Raw genomic sequence first — 27,782 nt, forward strand, 5'->3', positions numbered from 1 at the left:
CATAAGCATTTAGCGTCTATGAACGGGGTAACTCTATAGTATCTGTAGTTTATATACTTGTAATATGGATGGAATATATTTCGTAGGACGGAGCAGAGTTCACTAAGCAGGTTCTAGTTCTCGTAGATATAGTTGATTTACTGGAAAGGTACCTACCAGACGGACCCGTAGGCTCCCGAGCCGACCGGGGACAGGGTCTGGTACCGCTCCGGGACCTCCCATATCGTCTTGTTGAGGTCCTGTCGGTAGAAAGTGGGTCTCTCCTTGGGAAACATTCCCTGCAGAATGCAGACAAACAAGCCCGTCGTAACTTCGGTTTCCTCGTTTGCGTGGTACTAGTGATGCTGGTGGTGCCTAGAACTCAATACAACGATAACTATTGTTGACACAACCAATAGACGAATTTGGTCTCGCGCATTCCGGACCGTGCAAACTTTATCCAGTGCACTACATGAGAACAGCAGAGCCTGAACACAGTGAGCTATGACTGAACAGCAGAGCCCGAAACACAGTGAGCTATGATTGATTTCTCCTCTCTGCAGATTGCTATCCTGTTCATGGGTACGTTCAGCGGATCACTTTTGTCAAGTCGACTTTCAAAATTCATTGCATTAAGTGGTTAAAAATTGTCCGATTTGCGCCTACATGTGGACATGAATTTCACAAAAATTATGCGATCAAAGGTCATGACGTTTTGACTGCATTCAACTGCAAGTTTTTGCAGTTGCTCTTCACCATAGATAATAATAGAGTCCTCTAGTGGCCAAAGGGACGCTTTGCATTGTCAGCCCCATTTTTGTTTTATTTAACCTTTATTTAACGAGGCAAATCGGAACAAATTCGTATTTACAATGACGGCCTACATTAAGGGCTTCCACCATGCTTCTGCCATTTTAAAGTATATATACAAAAAGTAAATATATACAAATATAAATATAAGTCCTCTATCTCTATGCTCTTCACCAACTTCATCCCGAAGCCACCCCTGCATTATTAATTAACCAACGTTGCTGCCATTCATGTCGAACAGTGGACATATACAAATAACGGTGATATTTGGGTTTCTCTCTCACTAATTGACTGTACAATGTAAAACACTTTTATAAACAATTGCAACACTGCCATGTTGAAAAACCAGTGTCTGAATGCGGCTATCACCGCTGCACCTTCCCCAACTTTACTCCTCGACATTTGTCTACTGTCATTTGCTTCAGCCACTCAAACGCGCCCCTTAACTGTGTTGAGAGGGACCGTGAACTGGGTGTAATCATTAGTCCAAACAGTTGAAAAAAAATATACGTTTTTCTATTGAACAAACTCAGGTAGGGCCCTACCCGTTTTGTTCAGGTTGCTTCCGTTTAAGAAACGTTTTGCAACAGAATCGGTTTTAATAAGCCCCTGAAGTGCTACCCTCTCCCTATTCACACATCTCAAGTGATTTGAGTTTGGCCGACAGGGAAATCCCACTGAAATATGTAGTAATTCCTAATATCCTTTGCCTTTCACTGTAGGCTACATGTTGAAATCAAAGACAGGTTTAGAAACTGTGTTGAAATGTTGAAAAAAAAAATATGTATGCAATAGTGATTGACCCGTTGGGCTTATTTAACATATCGCAGTGGTATGATGGCCTTACTATCTTGATGTTTCCCCAATATTTTGTATTGCCATCTGGACGAGCCTGCTGCATACATTTTTACTTGCAGTAATCATAGGCCTAGCTTGTTAGTTTAATTAGGTTGCAGCTAACGATTAGCATACGCATGCTATACATTTATATCAAAGACACTCATTACACCCTATTTGTTTAGCTTTATATACAGTATGTAGAAAATCCACACATTTCCCGACTGACATTTCCACCAATCACCCCCATTTCCAGGTTTCTACAGGGGCTGTATGTCCTCCTATCCTCATACAAACTATCCTGATCTCGCTAGCTCACATTCCATTTCGCTACACGGATAGAGCAAAACAGAATTTGAGCTTGCAAGATCAGGATGGTTCGTACGAGGCTAACGTCCTCCCCCAACACACCTTAATTAGGCTCACGTGCTTCCAATTAGTGATGGGAAGTTTGCTCTTTTTACTGACTCAGATCTTTTCAACTCGTTCAGTCAAAAGAACAAAACGTTCGACTAATTTCTTTAATTTGATTCAGTAATGCTCAGAGCACGCAGGACCCCCTACCGGCGAACGATGAATTAAAAAACTTGAACGGATTCTACAAGCCTCTTGTTCGCCATAGGGGGCTTATTGGAGCTGTCATTTGTGAATAAGAATCATAAAAGTGTGCTTCAAACAATGTACATTTCTGATCTCTAGGCATAGCCTACAAATAAGAATATTTATTGATACGTTTCAAACAAGGTCTATGGCCACAACCGGACTAGAATGTGAACGACTCTTGGCGGAATGCAATTGCTTGACTGCCACCAGGGAGATTAGCACAATATTGTTTACAAACTGCAGCCCCCCAAACGATTCGTACTAGAGTTCGAGTTGAGCTGTGTATGCCATGTTTTGGTTCTACAAAGCTGTGTCCATCGATAATAATCAATTCATTGCATTAATTATTGCACCATGCGATCAATTATCAGTTCTAAACATGTCTTTTTCTTCTCTACATTGCCTGCAGCATGATTTATTTTTCTGTGCGCATAGTTGGTCGGATAGACAGTGGGTCAGAGCAAGTGCTGTATCCTGAGCCACTGAGCCGGAGGAGCGCATATTAATGCTGCTGTAGAATTCATTGCAGCCAGTTCGTTTACGAACTGCACATCACTACTTCCAATCAATCAGTCTGGCAACCTCATAGACTGGAAGCATGTAGTGTTTGAACATGTTGAATGTGTAATATAGTTCCTAGTCCTTACCTTCTGAAGTTCATCCCCTGTTTCACCTGGATGCATTATTGCTTAAAAATAATCCATCCATCTTTATGGGTTCTACTAAACTAAGATATGGAAAAACAGAAGGAATAAGGTTTGGAATTGTCTGTCCTATATCTAGGAGATATAAGAAAGATGAGGAAATATTTTAGTTTTTTTAACAGATATTTAACATCCATACTTCCATTCATTTTTTAAACCGGTACCAGGTTACCTTCATACCAGTCCTACTGGGCTTTGTGAGAGTCTCATCTTTCCATAGAGGGGTCATATTAGTTAGTAGGCCAAAACATCCACCACATATGTGGAAGGCCGACATAGGCTGATTAAGTGGATTGAGACGCAGCCCATGCAACAAAACAGATATCTCTAGCTTAAACTGACAGATTTTTATGGGTGCAACAATAGTTAGTCAACTGAGAACTGAGATCCTAGTGTTCTTACAGACACTCCACTGTGAAGCTCCATAACCCTCCAAGATTTTTCAATATACTCTATCTCTCCTTGATACACAATTGGCTGGGACAAAGATCACCTGACCAACTTTGATTTTGGTGTGAATTGTCCCTTTCATGTGGAGGAGACCGTAGATTAAAAATACAAACATTTAAACATTTAAGAAAAATACATTACTAACCCAGTTTGTCCACAGAGTTTCTAAACCATCTTTGGTTTGGTTTTGTTACTCACAATATCTGAGTTCCATTGCTCTGTCCTGATGAACCCGGATTGTCATTTGTTTTCCATCCATTAATTGTCACTCGATTGGTCATGCTGGCTGCTGACTAACACAGGGAAGGAGGACAACATTTGACAACAACATGGACCTTTGAAAATAACTGAGACTTCAACACAGTCTTGGACAACAGCAAACTGCAAACATGACAAATGGTACGTTTGATGTGACGTTTTATAGGTAATCTTACAGGAGATGCACTGTTTTCAAAGTAAAGAAGCAGACGTTAGCGATATACTGTAGCTTTAGTTAGCTAGCTCTCCCTTTGTGATTCGATTAATTATCATTGTGCCAGCTACTTTGCTAGCTAGCTACCATATGGTTCTGTAGACGTGGCTACAGACCGTACTGTAGCTAGCCAACATAAATTTGCTAACATTTTGATTTATGAACTGAAAAGTGCATCGTCAATTTGCATTCTAATACGCCCATCTGGTAGCTAGCTATCTGTGTTGTGACATGTTTGGTGGGACGTTTATAAATCACCTAGCTATTACTGGCATCAACCCTGCTTTTGTAATTGATGTTGACATAGCTAGGTATCTAGCACGCTAATCACACAGGTATCAAGTGTAGCCTAGCTGTCAAACTGGTTTCACTGGCAATGGTATTTTACAATTGCTGTAGACATCAAGAAGTGATTGTGTGCTAGCTTCAACAAGATACAATCTGTCAATCTATTGTTGTCAATAAAATATTAAAATATCCAAGGCAATGGTAGTTCATCATCGAAAATTGAACCACCATCCATATCTCCAGATGTCATCTTCAGACCAAATTATGTGTTTTTTTTCTCCTCTCCTCAGTGTACTCGTTGGATGGGATTGTGGTATTTGGGATTCTGTTCATCTGTACATGTGCATACCTCAAGAAGGTGCCTCGCCTCAACAGCTGGCTACTCTCAGAAAAGAAAGGTGTGTGGGGGGTGTTCTATAAAGGTAAGCCATCAATCAATCAAGTAGTCATTTCCATCTATGTAATAGAATAATGGGATATAAATACTGGGTTTGTGTTTCTAACTACAGCCAAAAAGCTATGCTACAGTTTCATCGTAGTCTGAAGCAGAGAGGTACTGTTTTTTTTCTCCCTCATTCCCCCATTCTATTTCCTCCCCTATCTGTCCATCCCTCCCCTCTCTGTATCTCTCTCCCCTCTGTATCCCTGCCCTCTCTGTATCCCTCCATCTCTCTCTGTCTTGCACCCCCATTCTCTGTCTCCCTTCTGTCTTCCTTGGTCTCTTTTGCTCTCTCTCTCCCTCCGTCTCTCTTTCATCTCTCAGCTGCAGTGATTGGGACTAGACTCCACCATGCTGTGGCGATAACCTGTCTGACGATGGCATTGTACCTGGTCTCCTTAAAGTGACCGTGTCAGGCTGGGATGGACCAGACTGGACTAGGATGGAGTGGAGTGGAGTGGAGTGGACCGGACATGGCCAGGCTTGGCTGGGCTGGATTGGCCTGTGCGGGTTGCCACCCATGGACACTGTTTGGACAATGTGTGCCCAACACTCCCAATTTATTCACCCAGGACCTGTAAAGGATAAGGATAAGCCAATAGTGCCCCACATTAGGTAAATAAGATCCCTGTAGCTCACTGCACTCTTCTAAACCTGACATCATCCATCCCTGCATGACACAACTGTCATCCAGTTTACCCTGAGTTTCCTGTACAGATCTTATAGAACAGTGTTTCTATTATTGAGGTGCACATTCTTTGTTCTAGCTCAACACTAACACATCTGATTCTACTGTTCAATTGCTCAACCAGTCACCAAGCCATTGATTAGTTGAATCAGGTGTGTTAGCTCTGGGCTGAAACAAAAACGTGGTCCACCTGGAATGGATTAGGGATCACAGTGATAGAGATGTCAGCATGCTAAGTAGTGTCAGCATGCTGATGTACTCAGCACGCTCATGTGTTGAGTAGTATCTTTATTTAATACTGTTGTTAGCAGAAATAGGTTTTTTATTATTACCATTCTCAACGGTTTATTCTGGGGAAAGGACTGGTATAAAGGAATAGCCTAAAATAATGTGGAAAATATTAATTCCTGTTTAAAGTCAGACTTCGGTTGTATATATTTAGGGGGGAAAGTCAGTATAATAGATTTGAAAAAGCTGTTTTCTGTAGAGCACCATAGAGAAGAGCATCACATGCATTGTTGTTAAGTCTAAATATCTCTTTGTTTATTCAAAGGTATTTTTTAACGTTAAAGTGGTTGTACGTTGTCATGGTTATTGTCACTATCATTTTTCAACAACCAGGAATAACCCTGGGCCATAGTTAAAAGCTATAAGGTCACATGTTCAGGTAAACTCTTGGTTCCTTGCCAAATTTTCACAAACAAAACTAATATAGGAGAAATGTCTTGGTGTCCAGCTTAACCTCTTATTTTCTTTCAACCTCTGTTCTTCTTTTTTTTGCTCTGTAATTTATGTATGATTTCCCTGTTTGGAAAAACCACTACAGATTTCTGCACCAGTGCTTTGTGACTGGCCCGCTGTATGTTGTGTGACAATAGCGCTCGTCATCTTTGGGGAAAATACATTTTTAAAAATTACTTAAAACAACTTAACAGTGCAGTATGTTACAGTATGTTTTAGTGAAAGATGCAATGAGAACCTCTGTCAATGAAAGTGTGCAACTCATGACCACAGCTCAATAACATGTACATTGTGGCGTTGTCTTAATCTACAGTAAGTAGTAGACATGTGTGTATATATATATTTATATATTATTATTTTTTAAAACCTTTATTTAACTAAGCAAGTCAGTTAAGAACAAATTCTTATTTACAATGACGGTCTACACCGGCCAAACCCGGACGACGCTGGGCCAATTGTGCGCCGCCCTATGGGACTCCCAATCACGGCTGTTTGTGATACAGCCTGGATTCAAACTAGGGTGACGCCTCTCGTACTCGGATGCAGTGCCTTAGACCGCTGCGTCACTCGGGAGCCCATTGTTGGAGAGATAGCAACCCTTAAAGCACTCTTGTATGATAATGGTGGGTTAAATTGTGGATGAGGGTAGAATAGACTGACAATATCCCTTTTCATTGCTTTCACCATTATGTTTTGTATACTTTAGAAATGATTATGTTAACTGGTGTTGATGATCCATTGACTGGGATTTTTAAAAAAAAGGTCCAATGAAAGATCTCCTTTGTTTCTTTCTGATTGTTTTACAGAATTATGTTCACACTCCTCAAACGAAACAAACCTAGGGCTTGATTCAATCCGTATCGCCGAAATTGCGCGTTATTGTGCGTTTGCAATTTAAAGGTAATTTCCGATTGAGCTGACATATGCAGCGTTTACCGTGAATGCAGTCTCCGCAAACGCGGGAATATTACCTTTCTCCAAGAATCTCAATATCCATATTTGGTTAACTCTCTTGAAATGGATGTTAACTGCTGTCTGCGTTCTCAGGTGGATAATTCCCCATCTGCTCTCGACCCCCCGCTCTCTCTTGAGCTGAGCAGCTGTAACACCAGGGAGAGTGGGAGGGAGCGACAATTAGACAGGGAATCAGATTTGACCTGCATAGAGCTGTAAGATGATCCTGTTCAACATTCACTTACACCACTGCTGATTCAACTCCGAGTGATGGGATAGCTTGACCTGGAAACAAGACCAAGATTTTACTTTGGCGTGCATGTCTGTGTGTGTGCGAGAACTTCTCCCTCAATCAAGATTCATCCCGAGAGAGCACAAGCTTCCCTCTTTCTTCAGAGCTGCAGTTCAGCTGTTATGTGACTATCCCTGCACACAGGTAAGGCAGGTTTTTTTTTTTGTGAAGTGGGGGTTTATCATGATACAGTGAGTGTGTTTCAAGGAGAGTTATAAAGTTGACTTCAATATAAGATAAATGTTTTGACATCACTGCGAGAGTTATTGTGATTTCCCTACTGTTGTGTGAATTCCTATATATTGCTTATCTTCCACTCTCAACAGGTGTTTACAGGAAATGGATATCAGAAGCCACAGGAGAGGTGAGTTCTTTATTGTGCATTTTGTTGGCAATAACATTTCATCTTGCCAAAGAGCATGAATAGTAATGGAAAACAATAATTTATTACCTTAAAGATGACTCGTACAATACCTCAATGAAGTGTCCTATTCCTTTCCCCAGCAATTACTACATAATAACCATTTACTTTGTAATCTTCAGTAAATACTAAGGCAATTATGGTTAACAAAAAAATATGGCTGTCAGAGTTAACCAGTCAACTTGAGTTAACCTTTTATGTTATTTTAGTGCAACATATTTTTTTGCTGTGAATAATCGTATTGTCTGAAAGCATTTTAAATACACTAAACATCATTTAGAGCTAAAAACAGTTGAAGTTAAATAAAGTGTGCTTTATCAATGTACCTGATTTTGGACCAAATCAAGACAAATGATTGCAATGATTTTCAATATTAAATTACAGCTTACTTTTAAGCACATTCTGAATTTGCAATAAATCGGGATTAATAACAGCAAATCCTGCGATTAATCCGATTGCATTTATCGTTTGACAGCCCTATAAAAAATGTAACAATCTCCTCTTCCTCTGTCAGGGAGCTACGTCTGTCGAAAAGGCCCATTTAATCGTCTCTGTCTTTCAAGGGCCACGATGACATTATCCATGACCTCATCCATCCTGGAATCCGACCAATCCCGTCCTGGAATCTCCCATACACCGTGACCACCAGTGCGAGCTGATGCTCAGTCACAGATGGTGGAAACAGTTAACAGTCAACACGACCAGGTTATAATGGGAGACCAGATTTAACTGTCATATTAGGCCCGCTGAGACAATGTTGTTATATAGCTTACAGTAGTAGAATAATACTATTTATTCCTAAATTACAGATATACAGTACCAATAAGTATAGGTGTATACATATTGATATGAGTACCATCTCAGTTCCGGAAAACTGTGCCAAAACAGCTCTAAGTCTGCTGGCTTTGGTCTTAGTAACAAAGGTAGATGGCATTTTATTCCAACAAATAACTGCTTAATAAAGATTTTATTACAAAAATACACTTTTCAAAAGCATTTTAATGAAATGCTTAATAGGTCAAAATGTTTTAAACAAACGATGAGGAGAGGACAGTCATACAATTTCTTTCAACATCTTTAATGGAAGCAGTTATTTTTTCGTTTGTTGAAAAGTAACCAAATGCCAGCTGGAAAATTGCCAATACAGAAGCTCAGCTGAAAACACACACAGCTCTGTTGGGCATCACTGGGCTTTGCAAATACGTCGACCTAACACAGACAGCAGGTGGGTTAAATCTCCCAGCAGAACAGAACAGGCTCTCAATAATCAGGGGAGAGGAGAGAGGCCAACATTATACATTTTTAACATCAATACAACTCTAAACACCATCAAGCTCTGAATGTATAATTCTGGGCCATTGTTCCTCATCAATAGGTAATAAGCACCATATTCATATCAATATAATCACTTTCATCACATTCACCAATAGGTCCACTTTCACTCAAAGACAGACCCAGGAATTTGTAAATATAGACAAGAATGAGGTGGATGAAATTATACCTTGAAGACAGAACGAAGTGTGTCAGTCAGTTAGCAATGAGCTGTCGCCCACACTATGATGTGGGCGTGCCCCAAGGTTCGATATTGGGGCTCCTCCTATTCAGCCTGTACATTAATGATCTGCCTTCTGTCTGTACTTGGTCTGAAGTTCAAATGTATGCAGATGATATAGTGATATGTGCCTGCAAAGAGCAAACAACAAGCTGCACAAGAACTCACTACTGTAATGGTCCAGGTTACAAAGTGGCTCAGTGACTCATGTTTGCATCTCAATGTGAAGAAAAAAATCAGTCTGCATGTTCTTCACAAAGAGGGCAACTGATGCTACTGAACCAGATGTCTATGTGTCAGGGGAGAAGCTCCAAGTGGTGTCAGATTTTAAGTACATTGGCATCATACTTGATTCCAAACTCTCTTTTAAAAAGCAGGTGAAAAAGGTAACTCAACCTAGCTATTTTCCAATTTATATGAAATTGTGACTACTGAGGTAGCAAAACTGTACTATGATACTCCCCCACTTAACATACTGCTTGACTAGTTGGGCCCAAGCTTGCTGTACAACATTAAAACCCATTGTCTATCTACAAACAGCCTCTCAAAGTGCTTCATAGGAAGCCCAATAGCCATCATCACTGTCACATCCTCAGAAAGCATGAGCTCCTGAGTTGGAAAAATCTTGTGCAATACAACGACACGTCTTGTATTCAAGATCCTAAATGGCCTGGCTCCCCCTCCACTCAGGACTTTTGTTAATTCAGAAAACCCAAACCCATGGCAGCAGATCCACAAGGTCTGCCATGAGAGGTGACTACAGTTGAAGGAAAAACACCTTTCGTCAATCTGCTTTTTCTGTGAGAGCTTCCCATGTCTGGAATACACTGCCATCAGACACACACAACTGCACCTATCGCAACTTCACAAAAAACATGAAGACATTGCTCAAGGCCAATCACACTTGTGAACATAATCACTAGCTGTGTATGGCTGCTTTCCATGTTATTTGTAGCTTTTGAGGTGTGAAAACACTTTGTTGCTATTATGTATTTTGTTGCTTTTTGTGCTATTGCTCTGTCTGCATGCTACGTGTTGCTTGTCCTATGTTGCTCTGCGTGTGTTTACTGCTCAATGATTGTCTGTATTGTTATTGTTTTGAATAACCTGCCCAGGGACTGCGGTGGAAAATTAGCTAAAAATGGCTCAAATCGGCACTTTCACTGAAACGTTGATTATGGATATGTAAAAAATAAACAATCTTGGGTCTCTTTATTGTCCTACCAGTAAGCTGAATACCAGTTCCTTTAAGTACACTCACTCCCAACATGCTGTTAATAATAAATACATCGACTCCTGTCCTATTCTGTGGTACCATTTTGCTTTAGTTTAGTCCGTGAGGGCTCCAGAATAAATAAACAAGTAAACATATAAAAAGGGAACAGTGTTTTCCTCAGGTATTTTCATAGGCGGGCTGCCATAACAGACACCTTCTATGGATGGCAACAAATGTTTTAGTTGAGGAGGGGCAACAGAACAAGAGGGGAGGTGGGGGACGACGGCAGAGCAAGGCTGAGGGAGTACACCATACTGCCTGGGGAAACATTGGTGAGGATGGACAGGGTCAGGGGTTATCAGGGTACTCCATCCTTCCTCTGGCAGCACTGGGATGGCGGGACGCTCCAGTCGTATACATAACTCAGTCTGAGTTTAACCTCTTCTTTACACAACCTCCCATCTCTCTGCAGTGTCTGCTGTTTCTCTAACATATCCTCCAGGCTCTGCTTGTGGGTCACCAGGTACTTATTACTACAGCCCCTTGACTTGAACTCCGTGTCGAAGCGTGGATCGTGCGTCCGTTTGACATCCACGGGGGCCAGCCAAGCCCCGAGCGACACGTCCTCGCTCTGCCACACCTTGAGGAAGGCAGCGTTGATGCGCACGTAGTGGATTAGGTCGCAGGAGAGCAGATAGCCTCCACCCAGGGCGTAGGGTAGGTAGTAGTCACACAGCTCCCAAGCCGACTCCCTCCACTTCTCTGCAGTTTTGACACGACCGCAGCCTGAGAAGAACCCCCAGTACAGCCGGCTGGGTTCTTTAGTCTTCAGCTCCTCCTTTAGATGAGAAGAGAAGATGTTATTGTGTGTTTGCACAGAAATGTGTTTCTATCCATATCACACAATATAGAAACGTTTTAAAAAAGGCAAAACTGTAAAGAAAATCACATAACATACAACACCCCAGGGCTGCGTACCAACATCAGGGACGCATCCCATATCAAAATACACACCTTCAGCAGGTCCAGGCGAGCGAAGGTGTCGTCATCTGCTTTTAAAACAAACTTAAAGTCTACATTGTGATCCAGCCAGGAGTACATGTGCAGCAGCTTCAGGGTCAGGTTCTCATACGAGTCCCGCAGCTCGGGGAGTAAGAGCAGGTCTTTGTGTCGGCCCTGCTCTGTGTTGAGGTTCTGCATATCCTCGGCCGGTAGACCCTCTGTTCCCACCACAAACATAGCTAGAACCTCCGGGTCCTTCTTAGTCAGCCATGTGCTGCGGATAATGCTCCGCCGCTCTGTGTACTTGGGTCCTGTGGTGATGAGGACCACAAGGAAGGCTGAGAGGTCTTTGGGGCGTGAGGGGGGCTTGGGATGCTCTGCTCTGGGCCGGGAGTGGGCAGCGTGGGGTGCTAGGCCTGGCGGGTCAACCTGGCCCTGTTTCAGGGTCTCGGAGGTACACTTGGCGAGGAAGAGGACGACAACAGCAAATAGGCAGACTCCTGCAATTGCCAGAGCCGTCTTGTGACGACACAGGAGGCGAACCAGTTTCATGGTGGGGAGACTGAGAAGGGGAGAGAGAGACAGGGGGAGAGAGAGATCTGTAAACAATATGTCTGTGAACAACAGCAGTCAATGAATGTCTCCCAGAGAAAGTAGCTAAAGAAGTAGACATTCTAGAGTTGATCAACTGTATTGAACAGCTAGCTATTAATCTGGGCTAACCAGACCACCAACAGCTTGCAACCTGGCTAACATTACCTGACCAATCTAATTCCAAGCGCCCGAGAGAAAGCATGCTTATTCAATCAAAATCAAAACAAAGGAGGGAATATGGGCTACAGTACATGACAGTGTCACACAACGCTAGGTGTCGAATGCATTGATGACAGTTACCTGGGCATTGCTTCTGTCTGTAGCTAACACAAATGCGAAACGTTAGCAGACTGGCTAGCTCAACAGCTATCGAGGAACAATGATTTGCTGCTCACAATTCGCTTGCTAACAAACAACGCGAGCCATTTGGTTCAGTATAACTCCCTGAGCTCTTTGGTCGGTGGAAATGAATAAAATCGTTAACTGAAAAAAAAGAGCAAATCATTGTGTGTAGCCTTTACGTTCATTTTCGCCCCTGTTCACACGCAGTCAAATTATCATTTTATTTTTTTAAATATCAAATTACAATACAATAGCAAATAAACATAGGATATCACGACAAATATCCTTTCTTCTTATGAAACATAATAAAAATTAAAAATAAATATAAAAATCACTAGACATGAATTGCCAGCATGGCTAATTCTAGGATTAGAAGCAAATATAGGGCCAAAACCGGTAGGGGGGTCCGGGGGCATCCTCCCACGGGAAAAAAAGAGCAGAATTTCAACAGAAATGAACATTGAGAAATTAGAACATTTTCCAGTCAACATGGTGGGTTCGGGCCTATTCTATTTGAGAGTCGGGGAACTCGACATCGACTCGTACACAGGGGGCTTCATACTCTTCCCGAGTCCAGCAGAATCATATTACTCTCGGGTTCCGGCTAATGGTACTCGAGTCAACTTCAGCATATCTGGCCCGATTAACTTTTTCAGAAGTAGGGACATCTGAGGTTTTTATTCGGAAGGTGATGGAAGAATAAAAAACAAATGAATGTAATAATTTCACCTCGAATTTGCAAGGTAATTTGCAAGCTAAAATTCAGTCCATTAGGCTATTAGATGGAGAAGGATACTAGAGAATCAATTATATAAATTAATTAGATTTTACTCCAGACTTTTTGGGGGGGAAACACCACAAAATTGTATCTGATCCAAATGGTTGTATAACCAGGGCTTTATTTCGGCATTAAATTCAAAAGGACATTTGAGCTCTTATCCAAATTAGTCTACATCACTGCAGTTTACCCAAGACAATAATTGTGTACTAACAATAATACATTCCTCATTGCACTGTGTTGTTGTAGCCTAGAAGGTAGAATAATTGTATTTTCTAAAACCATAGGCCTAATGATATCAATAGTGTAGCATGCCTGGGACCACAGAGCACAGCCTGGAGGAACGCATAGGCCTATATTTTCCATTAGATAATCTGCTACCTAGGCTGAAGGAGTGATGCAGCCTACAACCATGCATGTTGAATTATTGCAATAGCCTATTAAACTGTTACATATTTAGTCTATAGCCTATTGGTCTCCTGAGTGGTGCAGTGGTCTAAGGCACTGCATCTCAGTGCAAGATGCGTAATTAAGCCCCTGGTTCAAATTCAGGCTGCATCACATCCGGCCGTGATTGGGAGTCCCATAGGGCGGTGCACAATTGGCCCACTGTCATCCAGGTTTGGCCAGGGTAGGCTGTCATTGTAAATAAGAATTTGTTCTTAACTGACTTTCCTAGTTAAATACAAAAATATATAAACTAAATAAGGACCATGATTGTGGGTTCAATCCCTGGGGCCACGAACAGAATATTAATGTCACATTTATTATTTTTGCACACCTCATTTATGAGACATCGAAAACATTTCTGCATGGAACTTTTGACAGTAGCAGGGCTGTCTGCACATTCTGATAAGATGGAAGGAAAATAAAACAGAGCATCTTAACTAGGTAAGTTATGAATTGTATCACCAACTGTGTAACTTTGTCATAGTGTTTGTCATAACCCAAGGTTGCATGCCACATTTTTGCTGAACCGGAACATAGACTAAGTTTAATTCAAGATTGAGACCTCATTGTTTTACAAATCTGTGATTGTAATTTTCAAAATTGTCTATTGCCAACATCAATGCTTGAAGTATCCTTAATAGGGAGCTAGCATTATCTATAAAGGAACCAAAAACACACGATCCAGCAGCGGTGGCCTGTGCTGCTCGAGCCGTCTGCCTTGTAGCTCAAGCCGGCCTCGCCGCTTGACTTTCCAACAGTCGAGGCCAGCCGTAGAAGACACCAAAAAGTTCAAACTAGGTAATTGTAGCTATTGTATTTGTAGTGTATTTTGTAGCAGTCGTTAATTAGTTTGTGACATTGTAGCTACCTTCATTTTTGGACTGGTCATAGTTGTTTCTCCGTTACCGTCAGTTTCTCCGTTACCGTCAGCTAACTCTTAGGGTAGAGGTAGCTAGCTATGTCATATTTGGTAGCTAATTGAGCTAGCTAGTATTTTTGTTTGTAAAACATCAGTAGTCTACTGTAGCTAAGACTAGGCAAGAAAGCACCCGGTTAACATACAGTGGGGAGAACAAGTATTTGATACACTGCCGATTTTGCAGGTTTTCTTACTTACAAAGCATGTAGAGGTCTGTAATTTTTATCATAGGTACACTTAAACTGTGAGAGACGGAATCTAAAACAAAAATCCAGAAAATCACATTGTATGATTTTTAAGTAATTAATTTGCATTTCATTGCATGACATAAGTAAAAGTACAAAGTAAAAGTAAATGCTATACATCAAATTCCTTATATTTAGCAAACCAGACGGCACAAATTCATTTTTTATTACTTTTTCTGACAGCTAGGGCTAACTCCAACACTCAGACATAGTTTACAAAGGAAGCATTTATGTTTAGTGAGTCTACCAGATCAGAGGCAGTAGGTAAAAGTAAAGTAAAAGTAGTCAAAAATATAAATAGTAAAGTACAGATACCCCTTAAAAACTACTTAAGTAGTACTCTGAAGTACTTTACACCACTGCCTGGAGGGCAGTTAGTTTTCCCCCAGTAATGCGTTGTGCAGAGAGAACAGTCTATGACTTGGGTGGCTGGGGTCTTTGACAATTCTTAGGGCCTTCATCTGACACCGCCTGGTGTAGAGGTCCTGGATGACAGGCAGCTTAGCCCCAGTGATGTACTGGGCCGTTCGCTCGGTCCTCCTTTTCCTGTAGTCCACAATCATATCAACTGTAAAGAAAAATCAAGTGTCCGCATAACAGAGCAACACAACTCCAAACATGACAGATAAGAAGCCACATAGTCCCTAGGCCATATGACTATAAAGAGACATGAGCCAAAAAAAACTATAGAATGAAATCAGTTATAAGACCTTTATTATTAATTTTGTCAGTTCTATCAGCTAATGTGTGATTTTTACATTTTGAGGACACATAACTTAAGGGCCTATGTATTTTCAATGTTTTGTTCAACTACAATCTAACCACAAAGCTCACCATCTTTTCCCCTCTCTTTCTGGCTTCCCTCCTCCTTCCCTTTTAAGTTGAAGTTTGTTTATTTGTCATATACACAGAGTATACCAAACATTAGGAACACCTTCCTAACATTGGACTCTACAAGGTGTTGAAAGCATTCCACAGGGATGCTGACCCATGTTCACTACAATGCTTCCCACAGTTGTGTCAAGTTGGCTGGATGTCCATTGGGTGTCTGACCATTCTTGATGCACACGAGAAACTGTTGAGTGTGAAAAACCCAGCTGCGTTGCAGTTCTTGACACAATCCGGTGTGCCTGGCACCTACTATCCTACCCCGTTCAAAGGCATTTACATGTTTTGTCTTGCCCATTCAACCCCTGAATGGTACAGATATACAATCCATGTGTCAATTGTCTCAAGGTTTAAAAATCCTTCTTTCACCTGTCTCCTCCCCTTCATCTACACTTATTGACGTGGATTTAACAAGTGACATCAATAAGGGATCATAGCTTTCACCTGGATTCACCTGGTCTATCTATGTCATGGAAAAAGCAGGTGTTCTGTATTCTTTGTATACTCAGTGTACACATGATATGCATGGAGTACACTGCAATGAAATGCAATGAAATGGTTACTTAGCCTCTCGACAATGCAACAACAATAGAAAAAGTAAGTAACTAAGTGAATAAAAAGAGTAATACAAATTAAAGCTCAGTGAAATCATTTCACCAATTTCAATAATGGGAAGATTTCTACAAAAAGTTACATAGCCTACATGGAAATATAACAGACATGAGCCAAGCATGCTCACTGACAGGGATGTGTGTGCACAACGTTTTAAATACGTTTTTTGTGTGCGTGTGGACCGTTTCTGGGATCTTTTATTTCAGTTTATGAAACATGGGACTAAAACTTGACATTTTGCATTTATCTTTTTGTATAGCGTATCTCCCTCCAAAATAACTTCAGTCGCACTCATAAATGTGAATAATAGTTTCCTCTTTATCACAAAATACGCATTTATCCTCTAAGTCCATGAATTTAGACAAGTAGAATATGTATATTTTGTAAGATTATATTTTGTAAGATTCCAGATTAATTTCCTTCTGGGAGAGATCTTGTTCTTGAAATGAAAAAGTTCCCTTATTAATTTAGTATTATATTTTTTATGGAGCAGTGGACAACCTTCTAACAAGTTGTACATCTCTTGAAATGTTCTCCGATACACATATGAGATTTCATTAATTGAGTAAATGTTGCTTTGCATATATAATTACATTCTCTAATGTATTAGGAAGTAATGTTTCTAAGAACTTTCTATAAGCGTATATTCCCTTTATAAACTAGTAAATCAAGCACAAATGTATTTTTTCAAACCATTTAGAGAATATCTTTGTTCCGCAGAAGTGTTTTGCTGGAGGAGAATTTGTGGACAGGCTGAAAGGGCTCGTTAGATATATTTTACTGGAGAATAGTTGCACTTCCACAAAAATTGAAGACTACACAATTTCTTAAAAATATGTCAAGAAATGAAGTACCATGTAGATTAAGAGCAAAGCATGCATCTTTTTATCCTGTTTATTTTAAAGGTGTTGATATAAATTAAATCTAACACGTCAAGCCCACAATCAGCTCTTTATGTTTGATATTACAGATTTATTTTGTTTATTTTTCCATAAAATCTAGAAAAGTTTTGACATCCTTGCTGGTTGTATCTGCTACAAATAGGGTTAGAGCAGGGTAGACAACGCGACAGACCTTCTAATTTGGAAGATAAAACACTTTCAATAATAGAGGTCACGCTGTAGCAAGTTATTCAAGATGGATGTTGTTTTCTTTCATCTTGGAGAGACATTGAGATGTTCAACGACTATATGGTTCAACACCCGAAGCTGAAGAGGATGATTTTGTCTTAAGAGCAATAGTGATCCTTGTGATTTAGTTGTATCATCTACTTATATATTATAACTTATATATTTTTGTTAAACTTATTTTCCAAATATAGAACTCAATGTTGTTTCAAATGCTGAGAGATAGTACTTCTGAAAGGCAATAAAGAGAAGACAAAGACAGTATGTCTTTGCAGGCACTGGGGAGACACATTTGGTGCCACCCAGTGGATAGAATTAGAATGAGCGTATAATTACAACTAAACTGAAGCTACAGCAATGATTCTAAATTCTATTTGGAAAATGTACTGTGTGGGAATAGAATGTGGAACCATAGAAATAGAATGAATAGAACGGTCTTGGAAGCTCTAACCCTGGAAATATGACTGGTACACTCACAATGGCTGCCTGGTATTGTGACGCAATCCTTTCCATCCGTACTTTGGAATGTTCTATCAACTGACGCTGGATCGCCACAGTAACGTAGAATGTTCGTTCAAATGTTGCTATCTGATGTGGCTCATGCAATGGAATGTATTTTCTTTGTAATGTCAGTTGAGTTGATTCAACAAATCACAGCACAGATTGAAGTGTACACTTCCTGCTTTTACTTCCTGGGATGGGCACCCCCATTTTTTTTTATTTCACCTTTATTTAACCAGGTAGGCTAGTTGTCATTTACAACTGCGACCTGGCCAAGATAAAGCATAGCAGTGTGAACAGACAACAACACAGAGTTACACATGGAGTAAACAATAAACAAGTCAATAACACAGTAGGAAAAAAAGAGTCTATATACATTGTGTGCAAAAGGCATGAGGAGGTAGGCGAATAATTACAATTTAGCAGATTAACGCTGGAGTGAAATTATCAAATGGTCATGTGCAGGTAGAGATACTGGTGTGCAAAAGAGCAGAAAAGTAAATAAATAAAAACAGTATGGGGATGAGGTAGGTAAATTGGGTGGGCTATTTACCGATTGGCTATGTACAGCTGCATCGATCGGTTAGCTGCTCAGATAGTAGATGTTTAAAGTTGGTGAGGGAGATAAAATTCTCCAACTTCAGCGACAATGGCTGCCAGTCCATACAATATGCCACCATTGACTTGAATGTAGACAACCTTTTTATTCATTCTATTTCTATGGAACTCCCCCAACTCTGTTCTGGTTCTTTACTAGTTTTGTGGGTAAGAAACCACAGAGAATTTCTACTCCCGCTCTATCTCTATGGAAAAGGAATAGCCCCTTTTAGTTGGTTGCTAGGACACCACTGCTAAGTATTTCCTGACCAGGTATGGCCAAAACCACCCATTAGATATTGCATGTAGTGATGTGACAGGAGTAGTCCACAGTAGGTGTATTGTTGCTACCAGTAGCTGACACAGCCAGACTGACTGCCAGACATGGACGATAAGAAGGCAGCAGAAGATCTGACAGATGACTTCAAAACATGCTTTGGGAACAAACTTCAAATAAAACTGCTGTAAGGTCACAAATAACCTCATGACTTCCATGATGATCATTTTACTTTGGGATGGGCTCCTTACCCATAAACACTGAACAAGGTTGTAAATGTCAAAAATAAATCACACTGACTTGTTATTGTTGTCCACCAGGAAGGCGGCCCCGTGCCCCGTCCACTGATGCCTTGGCTTCCTCGCCTTATTAGGAAGACAGGAGCTGAACATACACAAGGTCATGGAGGCCCTTCAAGAGGTGACACACACCCGCACGCAGGCACACACATAATAGTTCTTACCCCATAACGTCTGAATCTCTGGCCTGTCTCTGTCTGTCCGTCTCTGCCAGGACTTTAACGTGACCCTGATGGCCCAGCGTGTCAGAGATAAAGAACTGAAGGAGAGGGAGGTCCAGATGAAGGAATACCTCAAAGAAATTTGACACCTTCCTCAAGCTAATGGGTGCCTGCTTTCGATCCAGCCCTGCTCTACCACACCTGATTCAACCTTTCATAATCTTCAATCCCGGAGTCTGTCCGAAGTTTATATGCATGTTTAGCTTTTTGTTTGTTCCCCATTCCACCAACCACCAAGAAGAAATCAGCGCAGGAAAGAGATCTAGCCCATCAGAATGCAGCGGACCTACCCATCATGAGACAGGAACTAAAGGCTATCACTAAAGAGAAAGATGAAATCTACCCCCTCTTTCTAGGTAAAGTGGTCAGAGCCAGTGAGCAGGTAATGATATATACAGTATATATACATAAGTATGTGGGCCTCCCTTGTGTGGATTCGTCCATTTCAGCCACACCCGTTGCTGACAGGTGTGTAAAATCGAGCTAACAGCCAATGCAACCACAAACAAACATTGGCAGTAGAATGGCCTTACTGAAAAGCTCAATGACTTTCAACATGGCACCGTCATGGGATGCCACCTTTCCAACAAGTTAGTTCATGAAATGTCTGGCCTGCTAGAGCTGCACCGGTCAACTGTAAGTGCTCTGTTATTGTGAAATGGAGAAGTCTTGGAGCAACAACGGCTCAGCCGCGAAGTGTTAGGCCACACAAGCTCACAGAACGGGACCGCCGAGTGCTGAAGCATGTAGCGTGTAAAAATCATCTTTTTTCCAAATCAAATCAAATTTTATTTGTCACATACACATGGTTAGCAGATGTTAGTGCGAGTGTAGCGAAATGCTTGTGCTTCTAGTTCCGACAATGCAGTAATAACCAACAAGTAATCTAGCTAACAATTCCAAAACTACTACCTTATAGACACAAGTGTAAGGGGATAAAGAATATGTACGTAAAGATATATGAATGAGTGATGGTACAGAGCGGCATAGGCAAGATACAGTAGATGGTATTGAGTGCAGTATATACATATGAGATGAGTATGTAAACAAAGTGGAATAGTTAAAGTGGCTAGTGATACATGTATTACATAAGGATGCAGTAGATGATATAGAGTACAGTATATACGTATACATATGAGATGAATAATGTAGGGTATGTAAACATTATATTAGGTAGCATTGTTTAAAGTGGCTAGTGATATATTTTACATCATTTCCCATCAATTCCCATTATTAAAGTGGCTGGAGTTGAGTCAGTGTGTTGGCAGCAGCCACTCAATGTTAGTGGTGGCTGTTTAACAGTCTGATGGCCTTGAGATAGAAGCTGTTTTTCAGTCTCTCGGTCCCAGATTTGATGCACCTGTACTGACCTCGCCTTCTGGATGATAGCGGGGTGAACAGGCAGTGGCTCAGGTGGTTGTTGTCCTTGATGATCTTTATGGCCTTCCTGTGATATCGGGTGGTGTAGGTGTCCTGGAGGGCAGGTAGTTTCCCCCGGTGATGTGTTGTGCAGACCTCACTACCCTCTGGAGAGCCTTACGGTTGTGGGCGGAGCAGTTGCCGTACCAGGCGGTGATCCAGCCCGACAGGATGCTCTCGATTGTGCATCTGTAGAAGTTTGTGAGTGCTTTTGGTGACAAGCCGAATTTCTTCAGCCTCCCGAGGTTGAAGAGGCGCTGCTGCGCCTTCTTCACGATGCTGTCTGTGTGGGTGGACCAATTCAGTTCGTCTGTGATGTGTACGCCGAGGAACTTAACTTACTACCCTCTCCACTACTGTTCCATCGATGTGGATAGGGGGGTGTTCCCTCTGCTGTTTCCTGAAGTCAACAATCATCTCCTTAGTTTTGTTGACGTTGAGTGTGAGGTTATTTTCCTGACACCACACTCCGAGGGCCCTCACCTCCTCCCTGTAGGCCGTCTCGTCGTTGTTGGTAATCAAGCCTACCACTGTTGTGTTGTCCGCAAACTTGATGATTGAGTTGGAGGCGTGCGTGGCCACGCAGTCGTGGGTGAACAGGGAGTACAGGAGAGGGCTCAGAACGCACCCTTGTGGGGCCCCAGTGTTGAGGATCAGCGGGGTGGAGATGTTGTTGCCTAGTCTCACCACCTGGGGGCGGCCCGTCAGGAAGTCCAGTACCCAGTTGCACAGGGCGGGGTCGAGACCCAGGGTCTTGAGCTTGATGACGAGCTTGGAGGGCACTATGGTGTTAAATGCCGAGCTGTAGTCGATGAACAGCATTCTCACATAGGTATTCCTCTTGTCCAGATGGGTTAGGGCAGTGTGCAGTGTGGTTGAGATTGCATCGTCTGTGGACCTATTTGGGCGGTAAGCAAATTGGAGTGGGTCTAGGGTGTCAGGTAGGGTGGAGGTGATATGGTCCTTGACTAGTCTCTCAAAGCACTTCATGATGACGGAAGTGAGTGCTACGGGGCGGTAGTCGTTTAGCTCAGTTACCTTAGCTTTCTTGGGAACAGGAACAATGGTGGCCCTCTTGAAGCATGTGGGAACAACAGACTGGGATAGGGATTGATTGAATATGTCCGTAAACACACCAGCCAGCTGGTCTGCGCATGCTCTGAGGGCGCGGCTGGGGATGCCGTCTGGGCCTGCAGCCTTGCGAGGGTTGACACGTTTAAATGTTTTCCTCACGTCAGTGAAGGAGAGTCTGCATGTTTTAGTTGCGGGCAGTGTCAGTGGCACTGTATTGTCCTCAAAGCGGGCAAAAAAGTTATTTAGTCTGCCTGGGAGCAAGACATCCTGGTCCGTGACGGTGCTGGTTTTCTTTTTGTAATCCGTGATTGACTGTAGACCCTGCCACATACCTCTTGTGTCTGAGCCGTTGAATTGAGATTCTACTTTGTCTCTATACTGACGCTTAGCTTGTTTGATTGCCTTGCGGAGGGAATAGTTACACTGTTTGTATTCGGTCATGTTTCCAGTCACCTTGCCCTGATTAAAAGCAATGGTTCGCGCTTTCAGTTTCACGCGAATGCTGCCATCAATCCACGGTTTCTGGTTTGGGAATGTTTTAATCGTTGCTATGGGAACGACATCTTCAACGCACGTTCTAATGAACTCGCACACCGAATCAGCGTATTCGTCAATGTTGTCGTCTGACGCAATACAGAACATATCCCAGTCCACGTGATGGAAGCAGTCTTGGAGTGTGGAATCAGATTGGTCGGACCAGCGTTGAACAGACCTCAGCGCGGGAGCTTCTTGTTTTAGTTTCTGTCTGTAGGCAGGGATCAACAAAATGGAGTCGTGGTCAGCTTTTCCGAAAGGAGGGCGGGGCAGGGCCTTATATGCGTCGCGGAAGTTGGAATAGCAATGATCCAAGATTTTTCCAACCCTGGTTGCGCAATCGATATGCTGATAAAATTTAGGGAGTCTTGTTTTCAGATTAGCCTTGTTAAAATCCCCAGCTACAATGAATGCAGCCTCCGGATATATGGATTCCAGTTTGCAAAGAGTCAAATAAAGTTCGTTCAGAGCCATCGATGTGTCTGCTTGGGGGGGAATATATACGGCTGTGATTATAATCGAAGAGAATTCCCTTGGTAGATAATGCGGTCGACATTTGATTGTGAGGAATTCTAAATCAGGTGAACAGAAGGACTTGAGTTCCTGTATGTTGTTTTGGCCACACCACGTCCTGTTAACCATAAAGCATACGCCCCCGCCCCTCTTCTTACCAGAAAGATGTTTGTTTCTGTCGGCGCGATGCGTGGAGAAACCAGCTGGCTGCACCGTCTCCGATAGCGTCTCTCCAGTGAGCCATGTTTCCGAGAAGCAAAGAACGTTACAGTCTCTGATGTCCCTCTGGAATGCTACCCTTGCTCGGATTTCATCAACCTTGTTGTCAAGAGACTGGACATTGGCGAGGAGAATGCTAGGGAGTGGTGCACGATGTGCCCGTCTCCGGAGTCTGACCAGAAGACCGCTTCGTTTTCCCCTTTTTCGAAGTCGTTTTTTGGGGTCGCCGGCTGGGATCCATTCCGTTGTCCTGGGTGAAAGGCAGAACACAGGGTCCGCTTTGCGAAAGTCATATTCTTGGTCGTACTGATGGTGAGTTGACGCTGCTCTTATGTTCAGTAGTTATTCTCGACTGTATGTAATGAAACCTAAGATGACCTGGGGTACCAATGTAAGAAATAACACGTAAAAAAACAAAAAACTGCATAGTTTCCTAGGAACGCGAAGCGAGGCGGCCATCTCTGTCGGCGCCGGCTTTAACACTCACTACCGAGTTCCAACCTGACTCTGGAAGCCACGTCAGCACAATAACTTGTCGTCGGGAGCTTCATGAAACGAGTTTCCATTGCTGAGCAGCCGCACAAAAGCCGACCCAGCTAACACAGTGGATCTGGGCCGGATTCCGGCTAAGAGTCAGGGCATTTGGCTGAGAGTCAGACTTGGCCGAAGTCATGTTGGCAGTATTAATTATGGCTAGGATGCTCGGGCCGATTCTGGTGTGAGTAACCAGAAGCTAGCCAGTTTACTACAACGCGACTCAGACCAGAACATACCGGACCTATTTTTCTCTCCATATCCCCAGATTTCAACCGCAAGCTCTGGACATTTACACCGGGATCTCGCAGCTAGCTAGCTGCTATTCGTGTGACTATTGGCTTACGTAGATCCCGGAGCAAACATCAATTATTCCGGAGCTAGCCAGCTGAAGAGTTCCATCAGCCACTCCTGGGCTACAATCACCGATCCGGACCCTTCACGACTGGACTACCAACGTTATCTGCCAGAGGGAGTTATTCAACTGGTCGCTCGGTCGCGACGTTACCGGAACGTCCATCTGCGGCCCGCTAATCGTTAGCTGTCTTATCAGCTGCTATCTGAATAGGTCTATCAGACAATTTTTCTTGATTCACTATAAATATTTTGCCAATTGGATTGATCCCCTCTACTACACGGAACCCCACTAATCTACCGACGGAAACGCACGAGGTAGCTAAAAACAGACCTCCATCCTATGCTAGCTTGCTACCGATGGCCCGGCTGGCTGTCTGAATCGGGGTGACCCCAATCAACCTCACTACTCACTGGACCCTTGTGGTCACTCGATGAAGCATGCCTCTCCTTAATGTCAGTATGCCTTGTCCATTGCTGTTCTGGTTAGTGTTTATTGGCTTATTTCACTGTAGAGCCTCTAGTGCTGCTCATTATCCAACCTTTCACTTCCACCACCCACACATGCGATAACATCACCTGGTTTCAAGGATATTTCTAGAGACAATGTCTCTCTCATCATTACTCAATACCTAGGTTTACCTCCACTGTATTCACATCCTACCATACCTTTGTCTGTACATTATACCTTGAAGCTATTTTATCGCTCCCAGAAACCTCCTTTTACTCTCTGTTCCGGACATTCTAGACGACCAATTCTCATAGCTTTTGGCCGTACTCTTATCCTACTCCTCCTCTGTTCCTCTGGTGATGTAGAGGTGAATCCAGGCCCTGCAGTGCCTAGCTCCACTCTTATTCCCCAGGCGCTCTCTTTTGATGACTTCTGTAACTGCATACCACCCTGCATACCACTGCTGGCTGTGAAGGACTTCGGCGTTACTCTGGACCCTGATCTATCTTTTGAAGAACATATCAAGACCATTTCAAGGACAGCTTTTTTCCATCTACGTAACATTGCAAAAATCAGAAACTTTCTGTCCAAAAATTATGCAGAAAAATTAATCCATGATTTTGTCACTTCTAGGTTAGACTACTGCAATGCTCTACTTTCCGGCTACCTGGATAAAGCACTAAATAAACTTCAGTTAGTGCTAAATACAGCTGCTAGAATCCTGACTAGAACCTAAAAATGTGATCATATTACTCCAGTGCTAGCCTCCCTACACTGGCTTCCTGTCAAGGCAAGGGCAGATTTCAAAGCATTACATGGGCTTGCTCCTACCTATCTCTCTGATTTGGTCCTGCCGTACATACCTACACGTACGCTACGGTCACAAGACGCAGGCCTCCTAATTGTCCCTAGAATTTCTAAGCAAACAGCTGGAGGCAGGGCTTTCTCCTATAGAGCTTCATTTTTATGGAATGGTCTGCCTACCCATGTAAGAGACGCAAACTCGGTCTCAACCTTTAAGTCTTTACTGAAGACTCATCTCTTCAGTGGGACCTATGATTGAGTGTAGTCTGGCCCAGGAGTGGAAAGGTGAACGGAAAGGCTCTGGAGCAACGAACCGCCCTTGCTGTCTCTGCCTGGCCGGTTCCCCTCTTTCCACTGGGATTCTCTGCCTCTAACCCTATTACAGGGGCTGAGTCACTGGCTTACTGGGGCTCTTTCATACTGGCCCTATGAGGGGTGAGTCACTTGAGTGTGTTGAGTCACTGATGTGATCTTCCTGTCTGGGTTGGCGCCCCCACTTGGGTTGTGTCGTGGCGGAGATCTTTGTGGGCTATACTCGGCCTTGTCTCAGGATGGTAAGTTGGTGGTTGAAGATATCCCTCTAGTGGTGTGGGGGCTATGCTTTGGCAAAGTGGGTGGGGTTATATCCTTCCTGTTTGGCCCTGTCCGGGGGTGTCCTCGGATGGGGCCACAGTGTCTCCTGACCCCTCCTGTCTCAGCCTCCAGTATTTATGCTGCAGTAGTTTATGTGTCTGGGGGCTAGGGTCAGTTTGTTATATCTGGAGTACTTCTCCTGTCCTATTCGGTGTCCTGTGTGAATTTAAGTGTGATCTCTCTAATTCTCCCTTTCTCTCTTTCTCTCTTTCTCTCTCTCTCTCGGAGGACCTGAGCCCTAGGACCATGCCTCAGGACTACCTGACATGATGACTCCTTGCTGTCCCCAGTCCACCTGGCCGTGCTGCTGCTCCAGTTTAAACTGTTCTGCCTTATTATTATTTGACCATGCTGGTCAGTTATGATAATTTGAACATCTTGGCCATGTTCTGTTATAATCTCCACCCGGCACAGCCAGAAGAGGACTGGCCACCCCACATAGCCTGGTTCCTCTCTAGGTTTCTTCCTAGGTTTTGGCCTTTCTAGAGAGTTTTTCCTAGCCACTGTGCTTCTACACCTGCATTGCTTGCTATTTGGGGTTTTAGGCTGGGTTTCTGTACAGCACTTTGAGATATCAGCTGATGTACGAAGGGCTATATAAATAAATTTGATTTGATTTGATTTGGCTTGCTTCTGAAGCTAAGCAGGGTTGGTCCTGGTCAGTTCCTGGATGGGAGACCAGATCCTGCTGGAAGTGGTGTTGGAGGGCCAGTAGGAGGCACTCTTTCCTCTGTTCCAAATCAAAAAAATGTCCCAATGCCCCAGTGTAGGGTGCCGTCTTTCGGATGGGACGTTAAACAGGTGTCCTGACTCTCTGAGGTCATTAAAGATCCCATGGCACTTATCGTAAGAGTAGGGGTGTTAACCCCAGTGTCCTGGCTAAATTCCCAATCTGGCCCTCAAACCATCACAGTCACCTAATAATCCCCAGTTTACAATTGGCTCATTAATCCCCCTCCTCTCCCCTGTAACTATTCCCCAGGTTGTTGCTGCAAATGAGAACGTGTTCTCAGTTAACTTACCTGGTAAAATAACGGATAAATAAAATTAAAATAAAAACCGTAATAGCCTTGGTGTCATGCATGTTAACATTAGAAGCCTCCTCCCTAAATTTGTTTTATTCACTGCTTTAGCACACTCTGGCTACCCGGATGTTCTAGCCGTGTCTGAATCCTGGCTTAGGAAGACCACCAAATAATTTGAATTTCTACTTTTAAAAATCCACCTCTCTAAAAACAAGTCTCTCACCGTTGCCGCCTGCTATAGACCACCCTCTGCCCCTAGCTGTGCTCTGGACACCATATGTGAACTGATTGCCCCCCATCTATCTTCAGAGCTCGTGCTGCTAGACGACCTAAACTGGAACATGCTTAACACCCCAGCCATCCTACAATCTAAGCTTGATGCCCTCAATCTCACACAAATGATCAATGAACCTACCAGGTACCACCCCAAAGCCGTAAACACGGGCACCTTCATAGATATCATCCTAACCAACTTGCTCTCTAAATACACCTCTGCTGTTTTCAACCAAGATCTCAGCGATCACTGCCTCATTGCCTGCATCCATAATGGGTCAGTGGTCAAACGACCTCCACTCATCACTGTCAAATGCTCCCTGAAACACTTCAGCGAGCAGGCCTTTCTAATCGACCTGGACGGGGTATCCTGGAAGGATATTGATCTCATCCCGTCAGTAGAGGTTATATTTTTTTAATGCCTTCCTCACCGTCATAAATAAGCATGCCCCATTCAAGAAATTTAGAACCAGGAACAGATATTGGTTCTCTCCAGACCTGACTGCCCTTAACCAACGCAAAAACATCATATGGCGTTCTGCATTAGCATCAAACAGCCCCCGTGATATGCAACTTTTCAGGGAAGCTAGAAACCAATATACACAGGCAGTTAGAAAAGCCAAGGTTGCTTTTTCAAGTAGAAATGTACTT

At 42.8% G+C, this 27,782-nt stretch overlaps 3 protein-coding genes across 3 annotated transcripts in view; 1 reads left to right on the top strand and 2 right to left on the bottom strand.

Annotated features, from left to right (window-relative positions):
- LOC115135470 (mitogen-activated protein kinase 14A-like) overlaps positions 1-705 on the bottom strand; it is a 47,506-nt gene extending 46,801 nt beyond the window's left edge. The window contains exon 1 of the mRNA XM_029670184.2: positions 157-705. Coding sequence (XP_029526044.1) covers positions 157-275 — 119 coding nt within the window. The 5' untranslated portion in view covers positions 276-705. The remainder of the gene's footprint in view (positions 1-156) is intronic.
- Positions 706-3,629: 2,924 nt separating this feature from the next.
- On the top strand, positions 3,630-6,197 carry LOC115135476 (protein kish-B-like). Its single transcript, XM_029670198.2, has 3 exons — positions 3,630-3,782; positions 4,434-4,565; positions 4,907-6,197. The coding sequence occupies exons 1-3, from the start codon at positions 3,773-3,775 to the stop codon at positions 4,987-4,989; spliced, it is 225 nt and encodes a 74-aa protein (XP_029526058.1). The 5' UTR covers positions 3,630-3,772; the 3' UTR covers positions 4,990-6,197.
- A 4,477-nt stretch (positions 6,198-10,674) lies between these two features.
- Positions 10,675-12,570, bottom strand: LOC115145326 (beta-1,3-galactosyltransferase 6-like). Its single transcript, XM_029686819.2, has 3 exons — positions 12,343-12,570; positions 11,461-12,010; positions 10,675-11,284 (listed from the first exon to the last, which is right to left on the bottom strand). Exons 1-3 carry the CDS (start codon positions 12,348-12,350, stop codon positions 10,805-10,807), a joined length of 1,038 nt encoding a protein of 345 aa, XP_029542679.1. The 5' UTR covers positions 12,351-12,570; the 3' UTR covers positions 10,675-10,804.
- Positions 12,571-27,782: the final 15,212 nt, after the last annotated feature.

The sequence above is a fragment of the Oncorhynchus nerka genome, linkage group LG2 (assembly GCF_034236695.1).
Source record: "Oncorhynchus nerka isolate Pitt River linkage group LG2, Oner_Uvic_2.0, whole genome shotgun sequence".
Lineage (NCBI taxonomy): Eukaryota > Metazoa > Chordata > Actinopteri > Salmoniformes > Salmonidae > Oncorhynchus > Oncorhynchus nerka.